The sequence below is a fragment of the Poecilia reticulata genome, linkage group LG1 (genome assembly GCF_000633615.1).
Source record: "Poecilia reticulata strain Guanapo linkage group LG1, Guppy_female_1.0+MT, whole genome shotgun sequence".
Lineage (NCBI taxonomy): Eukaryota > Metazoa > Chordata > Actinopteri > Cyprinodontiformes > Poeciliidae > Poecilia > Poecilia reticulata.
In genome coordinates, this window is record NC_024331.1 from 365,038 (window position 1) to 378,297 (window position 13,260).

General features: G+C 38.1%; 1 protein-coding gene across 2 annotated transcripts in view; it reads left to right on the top strand.

The window, feature by feature from the left end:
• LOC103462363 (protein sidekick-1) overlaps positions 1-13,260 on the top strand; it is a 620,157-nt gene that overhangs the window by 304,242 nt on the left and 302,655 nt on the right. For both annotated transcript variants that reach the window (XM_017305208.1, XM_017305213.1), the window contains 2 exons: positions 5,785-5,941; positions 9,192-9,298. In XM_017305208.1, coding sequence (XP_017160697.1) covers positions 5,785-5,941; positions 9,192-9,298 — 264 coding nt within the window. The remainder of the gene's footprint in view (positions 1-5,784; positions 5,942-9,191; positions 9,299-13,260) is intronic.

Genomic DNA, 13,260 nt, shown 5'->3' on the forward strand with positions numbered 1-13,260 from the left:
ATATATATTAGAGGTGTGCCGATCGATCGGCCACCGATCATAATCGGCCGATTTCCGTGAAAAAGCGTATGATCGGTGATTGCCGATCTTGTTGCCGATCACACAAACCGATCACCTGCATCTCATTTCGCAGCTTGCCTGAGCAGCTGGTCTCCTCTTTCCTTCACACTGCGCAAACGCGCAGCAACAAATCCTAAGCGATGTCATGTGGAACTATAACGCACTGAGTGAATGGGGAAGTTTGCGTGTTGCGGCGGAAAATTGAAGCACGTGGGGTGAAGCAGGTCAAAATGCATCAACACGACGAATCTAATATGGCATAAAAACAATGTCATACTTGACAGAGTTTGGCTACATCGAGGCTCACTGCAGTAAAAAAGACATATGGAGGATCAGATAGCAGGTAAAGCAGCGCACAGCTATAAACACTCACCCGGATTATTAGCATGACAAATAACCCGCAAAATTATTTAAGTCTTCGAGCTGCGATGTAAGACGCTGGTTCTGCTCTCGCTGTTGAACAGCTGCTACGCGCTACAGGTAATACTATTTCACAGATGGAGCGCCGCTTCTGCTTCATCTGGTAGTGACTCTCACACCGAATTTCTGTTTAAAGCTGCAGCATCTAACCTAAAAAATACATTTTACATACGTATTAAAACTTTCGCAGTCCTAACATGGGACAGATAATCTCTGAAAAAGTAATCGATCTCCTCCCTGTTCTGCATAATTACTCTGTTCAGTCAGAAGCAGTCACTCAGAACTAGCAGTAATCAGCTAGGCATGCTATCAGGAAGTTTTCATTCAGTAACTCAGGGTAGGGTTAGGGTTAGGGTAAGGTGGTTCTTTATTGTAATAGAACCTGTATTTGCCTTTGAATGTTAAGTTTTATACTTGCATTTTTTGGCAATGTTGAGAGGTCTTATTTTGACTTTTTGCATTATTTAGCCTCTTCAGAGCCTTCATACTGTATGTTTTCAGTCTGTTAAAGATAGTATTACCGATAGCAGTACAATTTGCACAATGCCCGTTTTGTTTTTTTCTTGGAAAAAGTTATTAAAATCAAGTTTTTGTCTAAATTAAGGCAAATTCATGGTTCCTTTTTCCACATAATGTAACCGGTAGTGCTCATGATTAAAAAAATAAAAATTATGTGATCGGTATCGGTGATTGGCCGTCATGGATGATCGGAATCGGCAGGAAAAAACCTGATCGGCGCATCTTTTTTAAATTTTTATATATATATATATATTTCTGAATCTCTTCGCAGATATGTTAAGCATGTAGGTATGTTTGAAAACATGTTGCGGACCAAATTTGCCTGGGGGAAATGTATGGCTTAAGGTATAATGAGTAGAAGGATGGGAGAAATTAAACTGAATGAAACTTGAATGAAACATTAAATGAAACATTTAAATCAGTAGTCGCCAAAGTCGGTCCTGGAGAGCCAGCATCCTGCATGTTTTAGGTCTCTCCCTGGTTTAGCGCACCTGGATCAAATGATGGCTCATTAGAGGCATAAGAAGAACATTGACATGCTGAAAAGGTTATTACTACCACCAGGGAGAGAACTAATAATGCAGGATGCCGGCCCTCGAGGACCGACTTTGGCGACCACTGATTTAAAGCCACAACACATTTTTACATGTTGCTGGTTTTCCAGTTGATCCTGGCCTGGCCACGTGTTGAGAGATCCATTACCCTTGCTGCTGTGCACAAGCTCTTTTGCGATAATGCCAGTGTATTGTATGATGTTGAGCCAGCTCTGGGCACCTGAGCCAGAAGTTAAAGACTTGATGGCATTGTTTAGACAGCTGCTGCAGCTGAGCCATTTTGCAGATGTGCCTTGCAAGGCTGGCCAAGTTGATTTCAACAGGCTAATCAGACAATTCTACTCAGGGAGCCAGAGGGGGTTTTAAATTAAATGAATTGTTATAGGGTTTGCATCATTTCATTTTCAGAACATGCATACAACATTTGAACATGTCGGAAGGTGACCCTCCGTCCCAGTTTCAAATCACTGACAAACTGAGACAGATTTTGCTCAATAATATCCCTGTTTTTTAGCATTGACTCAGACTAGTATCCCAGTACCCTCTGCTGAAAGAGATCCACATTATGATGCTGCTACCACTATGTTTTACTGTAAGGATGGTGTTCTTGGTGTGATGAGAAGTGTTGATTTTGTGTCAGACCTAGTGGTTTCCTTGGTGACTGAAAAGTTTAGTTTTGGTCACTGTTCCCTCCATCCATATGGCTTACTGTGGCTGTACGGACAGACAGTCCATTCTCTGCGCGCAACTCTGCAGCTCCTTCGGGGTTTCTTTTGGTCTCTGTGCTGCTTCTGTGATTAATGCCCTCCTTGCTGGTCTGTGAGTTTTGGTGGGCCTGCCTCTTTTGATAAGTTTGTTGTCGTACCATGTTCTATTTGATGAGAATGGATTTGATGATGCTCCAGTGAATCATCAGAGATCTAGATTTTTTTTATATCCCAACCCTGATTTGTATTTCTGAACAACTTTGTCCTGTTCTGATTTGTAGTTCTCCTTGGGGTTCATGGTGTTGTTTGGTTAGTACTGGTGCTGCAGTCTCTGGGTTTGCATATGCTGACAGATAATGTGATTCCTAAATTGCACACAGATGGACTTTATTTCACTAAGCATGTGACTAATCAAGGTAATTGGTTGAACCTGAACTTTTTAGAGGCTTTGTAACAAAAGGCATGTGCACATGTCAATTTTCATTTTTTGATTACTTATTTGTTTTCTAATTTCACTTCACCATCTTAAAATGTTTTGTGTCGAGGCATCGTATTCCATTTACACACGCACACACACACGCACACACAAAACATTCAAATACAGCTTGTGATGTAATAAAACACAAATGAAAATCATAAAATGCGTAAATACTTTTGCAAGGCACTGTATGTTTCATTTATTTTCAAGAGCAGGCAAAATGGTCGCAGAAACTTAAGTGTCTTTCAAGATTTTCCCAAAATAATCCCTTTAAACTATTCAGGATGCATCTGGAAGCTGTTATAAGTCTGTCAGGTGATCATTTTTGACTCACCCCAACAATGAAGAGCAGGGTAGGACCAAATACAAATTTAGTAATTTAGTAATTTATTTCAGACAAACCTTTCACCGGCAGTGTAGAACAAACACAAAGTACATAATAAATTTCTGGAAGACACATCACATCGGTGATTATGAGTCTGAAAAGGAGTATGAAGAAGTATAACTTATATAATCATACCCATTTTCCAGCTGTAATTTATCACATTATTTTCAGTTTCCAATATCCTTCCTGACAAAATGAAATAATAATTGTAGCAATATTTCCTCAGCCAAATGAAAGTACTGCATACACACACATACACATTTGTACACATACATATATACATATTCACATATACATACACCTATACAGATATACATACATACTCCCATATACACACCCATCTGCTTATATACAAAATACACAACTATTTACATACCTTTATACATTTACCCACACCTGCACCCACTTGATGAAATCATACTTAGAGTTTTAATTCCCAGCCAGGATTATCCCCCTTGTTCTTCTTTATACCTTTGAATAATAGCTATTTTGAGACCTTTCTTAAAATATCTCATGCTTGGACTTTGCTTCAGCTCTTTAGAGTTTATTCCAGATCTTCACACCAACACCAGAAATGCACATTATTTTCATTGTTGTTCGAGCCTTCAAAGTTCTGAAGTTGAGGTATTCTCTATAGTCATATCCCCCCACTCTATCAGAAAATAATTTTTGAATATTTTCTGGCAATATGTTGTTTCTGACTTTAAACATAATCTGTGCAGTTTGAAACTCTACCAAGTCAGTGAGTTTCAGTAAATAAGAATCTATGAATAAAGTCACAGATTTTGTTTCATCTCTTTGAAGCCTGAAGTCCTTTTGGAAGTCTGTTAATTAGTTTTATCTAGATTGAAATTAATCGGATATCCAGTAGCAGAACAAGTCAGTGTCGGGCCGGGGGGCGGGGCTACAGACTGGGCCCTTTATACCCAAATAATAAAGCTCATGATAATTTAACTTTACAACATAGACATGCCCACAACAACGGAACTTGCAAGTTTCACCACCACAGAGAGCGACTATGTCATTCTGAAATCCATCTGACATGAAGTACAACAAACCAAGAGAACAACAGAAACATCAGACTACTGGTCACTAATGATGAAACGACACAAATTCAAATCAGTTCAGAACCACAAAGAGAGAGATCGGATCATTTTGACACTATCAATTTCAACTCAGAGCCTGGAGCAGCTAGCAACTGCTGAAGCTAGGGTTATTGTTGACACGTTAAAATGAGCACGCAGCAGCAGCAGCGCGTGTTGAAGTGGGTACCAGAGGCATGCGCAGTGTGTCGCAGCACCTCGTGCACCTCTGGATGTTACAAAGATAGAATATTACTGATTAAACTTTAAATCTAAAACATCTCATAGCCTAGTTTATTTTGAATTCTAGATAGCTGATTTGTGAAACTTGTGAAACACCTCAAAATATTTTAGTTTTTGAGCAAATTATCTTATATACAGTAACGGATTCCAAATTGATTTCAAATTGATAATTTAATCATATCTTCAGGGGAAGAAGGAGAAAAGCGCCACTACAAGTTATTCCTGCGGTTCACAGAGCTGCTCAACCAGAGCTAAGGCGCTGGGGATTAAACTCTCAGCTGGTACGGAGTTCTCCATGTAAATATCCTTAAAGGTCAGCCTGTGTCCAGTTTGAGTGAAAGGAGGTGTGCACAAACTTCAGAGATTAATCTGCGGCAGGTGTGAGGTAACGAGCGGAGGCGCCAGCAGTGTGATTAGTCTGTGCTCTGGCTTTAAATGCATCAGCTATAAATTTATCTTTAAGGAATAAATCTGCTCTGCCAGTGAAACGCTGAGAGCAACAGAGACGCTTACAGTCCAGCTGAAAATAAAAAAAGTTATTTTTTTTTTTCTTTGTAAATGATTATTTTTCTAAAAACAAAAACGAGCAACGCTTAGCCTGGCAGGGGGGCTAGTAAAGCATGGTGGGCCACCAGGCTTATGGTACAGTGGGGGATACCCTGGATTCTATTCCGAAACTATATGCAAAAATATGATAAATATGTTAATAACATGGTCAAAAATTAATTATATAGCTGGTTCCTTTTGTCTGCTCATGCATGATTGCATCTTATGTAGTCCTAATGTATGTCTAATGAATTAAACACAATCTAATACCAAAGTGAAGTGTTGCACAACTTGAAATATTTACCTTTTTTGTTTATTTTATTCTGATGAAGAAAAAGTGCTAATAAACAAAGACCAATGTAATAAGAAAAATCTTTATTGACAATTCTGATTTTGTTTAAAAGTCCTATTTGTATCATTTTCTTTATCCAAATGCTTTCAATGTTGATGTTAAATATTTTTATATAGTAGTAGTAATATTTAAATTATAATAGTAATCCAATAATTTGTTTTCTATGAATGCTTGTCCTAGCAATGTCTTAATGACATTATTATTAATAACTATAATAATAGGCAAATCAGAGAACATAAAAGCTTAAAATAATTACATGTTAAGTTACTAATGAACACCAAGTTGTGCGTCGCATTCTGTCTCACTGCCATCAGTTACTCTTATAACGTTTGTTTTGGTTTCTTATTTATTAATGCAGTTTAAATATCCTATTTTATGCTGAATAACCAAATCAGATCTTCACGTAGCTTTCTTTACATGTTTCTCTGTGTTCATCAGAAGTTGCTCCCTACTTGCAAGGAGGAGAACGGGGGCAACAAGTGGTGCTGGAGGGAAACAGACTAGTGCTGACCTGCCCAGCTGGAGGCAGCTGGCCTTTGCAGTACCGCTGGACTCTGAACAACACAAACATCACAGACTGGACACCACAATACAGGTCAGTTTCTGGTTTTCGTGATTCTGGTATTGATTCCTCTCTGATCTTAGAATGCATGTTTCTTTCCAACTATTTTTGTAGTTGTTTAAATATGTTTTTGAAGGTCAGAGCTTTTAAACAGCAGTACCAAATTCTAAAAATTGATTAATAGAGTTGCATTTGCACCATGAGAATATGTATATTATGCATTGGGAAAAGAGGAGTAGCATCAATCGATACTTCTGAGTCATTTCTTTGCTTTTCACTCTCCGCCTCTCTTCCTCAGTCTACGTCTCCATGTCCCATTGTGAGTTGGAGGTAAAAGTTAAGCAGTGCCTTTTGGCAAAACTGCAGCTGTGAAACAAAATTGTTTTTCTCATCATTCAGAAAGAGGAGGAATCTTCGGAAAGCATACACACTGAGGGAGAAAGAGGTTGAGCCAGCATTTTGTAGGCAGACAATTGTCTAAGCCAGGAGGCATTGCTTAGCACTGGATTGCTCTCCGTGTTCTGACCACTTCAGTTTGGTGAGTCAGGCCTATTCTGAATTGGCATGGCACTGTGAAAATGAGTTGCCAATACTGAAATTATAAGCCTGATTCACCGTTATAACTTATACCTTTATGCTTTTGTGCTACCTCAATGTACATTCAAAGTTAGTGAGTTGTGTTGTGCTTTGTAGCTCAGTTGTTTGTGAGAATTCATTTTGTTGTTCTTGCTTTTCCTGTCTTCATATTGTTTACTCACTTGGATTTTTAACAGTTTTTGTTACATAATAGTTTTTTCACTGCTCTGCACTTTAATGCTAATTGTGTTAGCTTCAGGTCTGCCAAATGAACTCATTGATATTTTGATGTTTTTTTCATAGAAAGTATTCCTTAGCAGTGCACCAAAGTTTCACTGTGTCGTGTTATTAGAGGTACTTCCGTTGCCAATGAGAATTTATTTCATATTTATGTTTTTTCTTCCCTTTGTGTGGAAAGTACTCCTGAATCGGTAATTCCTTCTGCATTTAGCAGTTTCTCTCAATAGAAAGTACTTGTAGCCCGGTGCTTATGTGTTTAATTTGATTTTTTTCCTGTAGTCATCCCAAATGTTATTTTCTTTATTGCTTTTGTTCCAAAGAAAATACTCCTGCCCTGGTGGTTTAACTGCATCTCTTTAATGGGACATCTGATAGACCAGCTACTGCAGTAATTTTATGAATACATTTTGGTTTTCCTTCCCATTCAAACAATGTGTGCCCCAGTGACTCTGGATCTACTTCTTGTTAACATGCTTAACCAGGATTTGTGATTTCTGCAGTCCATGATTCAATGCAGTCAGTCAGACAAACTTAAAGATGTTTTTTTGGTATTTTACCATTAGCTGAAATTAAAAGGTATAAAACTGAAATCTTACATAGAATTTGTGGTCTTATTAAATCTGACTGTTTTGGGTCGATATGACTCAGACAAGCCGATGAAGTCTGATGAAGTTCTTTGAGGTGACATTTGCTTTTGGTGCTTTACAACTTTATTAAAATAAGAAAGGTTTCAGGTTTTTTTTAGCAGAAACAAAATCAGTACATGAATAAGAAAAGAAAACTATTTTCAAATGCATGTGTTACAGTGTTACAAGCAAGAATTTAAATTTCAAGCTCTTTAATAAACTACAATATTAAAGTAAAAAAATATCTATTTTGATGTGTATGAGTGCTTCCCCTAGCTGATTCACTTCCATCATTACTCTTGATTACTTCTGACTTTCTGCATCTTATAGGGCATGACTGATTAATAATTGAACATTTGGGGGATTGTGCTTGCAGGTGAAAATCTCCCAGGCCTCCCCAGTTGATAATCAGTGCTGAGGAGTCAAAGTCATTATCAGGCCACCTATTATAACATTGGGATCAAAAATAGTCTCCATGAAGTTAAAGCAAAACAGCTGAACTTATTTTGTCATAGTTCTGACTGACATCTGGCATTTAAATAATATCTCAAAGAACTGGGGAGGAAAGCCTTTGCTTCCCCAGCACTAAAATCTGTGAAATCAAGTCCAGTTTTCAGGATGATGTTCAGTGATAGTTTTCTGCAACACAGAGGCAAAAAAGGTTACATCTACACCAAAAAGTTGACATTCAGGCTCATCCAATCAGAGATCGGCCTCTGGATACTTGGCTTCTACACGTTGCCATTTCTCCAACATATTTTGTGAAAACAAAAATAAAACAGCAGACTCCTTTGCCTTTAATTTAACTTTCTTCTTGTCACACTCACAAAAGTTCATATTTTAGAAAAGTGTGTAACCCAAAAGGATTTACCCAAAACATACGTTTTAAAATGTTGTCCTGGATACTGACCTAATGCATGTAAACTTTTGAATTCAAGGAAAGTAAAAAAAAAAAATCTCTAAAAAATATCCTTGCTAAATTTACTGGCATTTATTAAACACACACATAATTTGGATAACTTCAGCTATACTAAAACATGAGAGGTTTGGTCAGATTTAACTTCAGACAGTGAGAATAAATGTGTTTGTGTCTTTTTATTTGGTGTATGTAAATATCTGGTTTCAACTGTGGGTGTATTTTGTGTCCTAAAAAGCCATTTTACATCTGATTGGAATGTAATGGCAGGCTGACAGAGATGGAAAGATTCAGCATTAGATGGCTTCCAACATGAAAATCTGTTTCTGGATTAGAATTGCTGCGTAATGTGTCATTCCTGATTCAAGCTGTCTCTGCGGCTTTGATGTACATGCGTGCCTGCTTGTCTGTGCGTGCGTTGGTGTTTGTGTACGTTGGCAGCACATTTTGACAGCCTGGGAGTTAAGTACTTGGCTGTCCTGATATTCATAATGAGCCCCAAAGTGGTGTCCAGTTTGACTGTGTCTATCCAGCTTCTGCGTGCATGTGTGTGTGTATATGTCCTCTTGTGTCTGTGCATTTGTCCAGCATGGCAGCAACCTAGATCCGATGCCAGCTCTTCCATTAGTGAGGTGCTGTGCATTAAAACCCCATTAACAACCCTTCTCCGGAAGAAATACATGGGCACAGTAAAAATAACTCAAAAATATTCAAGCACCCACATATGTTTGTTCTCATAAAACATAAAGAGAAGCAACCCAGCAACCACAGGGCCAATGTATTTCCTCTATCAAGGTTATGGATGCAAATGCCCAAACAAACCTCCTTCTACTTCCTAGAAGCTTCCTTTTGTTATAATTTTTCCACAATTCTGAGAAATGCACTCAGTCTCAGAGCTATCTTCTTTATCTCTGTTGTCCTTTAGGTTGTCTGTGCCATCTCTGCAGAGGGCTGATGCTGGCTTGTATCAGTGCATGGTGAGGAACAGGATGGGGGCTGTAATACACAGGAGAACAGAGGTACACGTTGCCTGTAAGTATATGAACATGCACACATTAATCTAAACTCTACTCATAATTGCAGCTGTGTATATCGCTCTGCAGTTACACCAGATTCTTAAAAGGCAATTTCTAAATAAGATTTGAATAGAATAATGTTTCCAACTTTTTAACTGTCTAGCTTCACTTGGTGAGGAACGTTTATCCTAGAACCCATTTCTATTATTTCGTCTTAAAAGGGTCCACAGGATAATTTTAATGGAAGTCCGGATTTATTTCCTTCATTTTTCTTTTCATTCATACTTCAGTAGGGAATTATTTTACACATTAAAATAAAATACAATCCCAGCGAGGAGTTGATTTTAGTACAGCAAAAACTGTACAGTAAAAAAGGGGGCTGGAATCAGGACAGTCTGGATGTACAGTGGACTCCTAGCATTCATGCAGGTCAGAGACCACCAGGGGAGGCTGGGTGTTTAGAGACCTTTTATTCTACTACGCATTGGAAGAAAGTGTGGGACCATGATAAAGCATAAGAACTTTAATTGCAGTATGAAAAACTTTTTTTTTATGATAAAAACTATTATTTTGATAATGTATTCAATGACAAAATTAAAAATAAAAATAAGTGAACAAAAGCCTATTAAACATGCAGCTTATAAAAGTCACAGCAAGCTCCAAAGCTAAACGAACCAAATGAATAGGTTTTTAGACCGGTTTCAGGTTTGGATCACTTACTTTTGTCTAAACAGGTTGATATAACACTATACATTCATCTCTTTCTCCTCACTCCTACAGTTTACGACTGATCATCTTGTCCCTCTTTTACAACTCCACAGTCACAGCTGATACTGTCCTTGTCTTCTCCTGAACAGCAACAATGACACATTTTATAGCACTTTTGCAAAAAAACTCATACAATATTTAAAATCAACTTAAGAAAAGTACTAAACACACAGGAAGTGAACTACTGACTTCATTTGTATTTTGAGTTCCTAAAGAAAAGCTATACATTAATGAAAAAGCAGAGCGGGGGCTAGATATGTAGCATGTGTATTCAGTTATTTTTTCACTTCGATCACAGACTTTGTCCTAATTTTTTTTTCTTTTGTAATCAAAAAATGCAAGGCTTTTTCTGACAAAACAGTAAGGATTGGTTGATGTCTGCTCAATATGAGGGATTGCTGTAAAGTCGACGACACAACACAAGCTCTAGGTGCTCGTCCAGGAGGAATGAATGCATTGACATATTTCTATACTTAAATAGAAACTTTATGTACTTAGAATAATTAATCGAGTATGCTATACTGTTTGATGACTAGGACCAATTAAAATGTATGTAAGACTAAATTGAAATAATTTTTTGTAAAGTACCTTGAGATAACATTTGTTGTGAATTGGCACAGGGGCGCCGCCAGAAATCTTGGGCCCCCTGAGAAAAAATTTGTTTGGGCCCCCCCGCGCAGCTGCTGTTACAATTTTTTTAGTCTATCTGACCCATAAAAAGCCTCACAATTTTAAAGGCTTGCCTCTGCCTTGCTTTCTTTGGTTCAATACTGATAACTAGTACAATATTTACTGCTCATGAATTTTTAACATCCAACAATCCACATCCAGTATGCAAGTAGGTTGCTTAAATGTTTTCTTAGTTTTAGATTACTGAAATGTCTCTCCCCATGAGCAACAGTCAAAAGCAATGTGCAACTACACATAAAGCAATCCAGACTTCTAAAAATGCTATGTAGTTGTATTTTATTCAAGCTGCAGTACATAACTTTAATACAAAATATGTTTTCTCCATATTTGTTAAAGCTGTCACGATGTCGTAGCAGTTTATGAGACAGATAATCTGTGAAAACAATCAATCGCCTCCACCTGAACTACTATTGTTAGCTAAAGTAATGCACCGTTCTGACAAAAAAAAACAATCAGAACCAGGAGGAGGGTTTTAGCACTGTCAATTATCCTCATTCACTCACTGCTAATGTGCTAAAGGTGGAGAAACAACTTATCATTACAAGAAACCATTTATCTGCCGTCACTGTAGCTATGCTATCTAAATTGAGCATTCACAGTTTGAATCTGCACAGCTCTGTGCTATGCTGTGCTATGCAGCACGGCACAAATCGAGGGGGAGGAAGGATGAGCAGCATCACATGAGATTGTGATTGACAGCACTAAAACACTCCTGCCACTGACTGGTTGTTTCTAGCACAGGGAGAACGTAGAGGAAAAAGATTTTTCACAGATGATCTCTCATACCATACTGACACAACATAAACTTTTCTCTCTTGCTCTCTGTGAAGGTGGACGCTTTGTTCCTCTACTCCCTCTCTGCCCATGCCTGCCCTGCTTGCTCTGTTTTTGTTCTGTCTTTTTCTATATTTTTGGAGCCTTTCTTTGCACATCATCCAAATCTACAAATTATGGATCTGGTCAACTGATTGGCTTTTCCCGTGTGGCCTTGGAAGGGTTGCATATTTCCAATCTCCTTGAAGATATGTAAACACAACGTTCTTCCCTCCTTGCCCCCTCCTGTTTCCATGGAGCTGTGGAGCTGTATCATTCCTTGATAATAAAACACCTATATCGGACTATGCCAGGGGTCACAGCCATCTGGCTCTATGGCCCTTTGACGTCACCACCTTCACTCATGTCTTTGTTTTGCCCCTTTGTTTTGTCTGAATGTTGCCATCTGCCCTAGTGTGTACATCCCTCTTTTTTGTTTTGGTTTGATGGAGTACTCCCTATTTAACCCAGAGAAGGATTATTTTAGTTTATTAGTAGTATTAGAAATTGTGGAGTACGCACTACTTAGATCAATATTATACAGCCCAGAAATGGAATCAGAATCAGCTTAGCCGAGAAAAGGATTTGGAATTGTGGAGTACTCACCTTAACTCAGAAAAGGAATTAGATTAGTCGGTCTTTAGCTTATGCGTCTAAACTCGACAGTTTAGATGCAGAGACCAGAAGCCCAGAGGAAACTTCTGGATCAACATTGTTAGACTATTTTTCAGACTCCTGTTCTCCCAACCCAGAAATGGAATTAGACGAGAGGATACTTAGCAACCCTGAACAGGAGCTCCTAGTTTATATACTTTAGATCAACATTTGATTCTCTTCTTTCTTTCTTTCTTTCTTTCTTTCTTTCTTTCTTTCTTTCTTTCTTTCTTTCTTTCTTTCTTTCTTTCTTTCTTTCTTTCTTTCTTTCTTTCNTTCTTTCTTTCTTTCTTTCTTTCTTTCTTTCTTTCTTTCTTTCTTTCTTTCTTTCTTTCTTTCTTTCTTTCTTTCTTTCTTTCTTTCTTTCTTTCGCACTGCATGCTGGGGGTTGGTAGAGGAGCGTGTGGTGAGTGGACTGAGAGATTGAGAATTTCTAACCTGTTTGCTCTATCTTTGTTGGATTTTCTTTATGTTTTGAATGGGAATTTTGTTCTTAAATAGTGTGGTTGTAGATTTGGGTTGAGTGAGATTGGTTACATTCCTGTGCGTAACTCCGGCAATTTTGCCTTTTTGGCAAAATGCCAGAAATGGATTTGACCAAACTTACAAGACAACATGGTTTGAAAATCATACCCAATAGTCCCACTATGACGGTAGAGGAATGTAGTTTGGCGGTGGGAGAAGTTGTAGGTTGCAGCAGCATTAAATCTGCTGCTCGGATGAACAGCACTGTGGTCATTTTTGTTGACAGCGTGGAGAAGGCAAACAAAGTGATTAAGAAAGACATTGTGAAGGATGTTTTTTGTCCGTTTCCCCATTGAGTACGCCAGCTAAAAAAGTTACGATTGGAAATATACCTCCGTTCATTAGCGATGAATTGTTGGTGAGAGAATTGTCGCGGCATGGAAAAATTGTTTCCTCGATCAGGAAAATGCCGTCAGGTTGTAAGTCTCTGCAGTTAAAGCACGTTGTTTCTCACAGAAGACAAGTCCTAATGATTCTGAATAAAAAGAATGAAGATCTTAACTTAGTGCTTAATGTGCGAGTGGATGA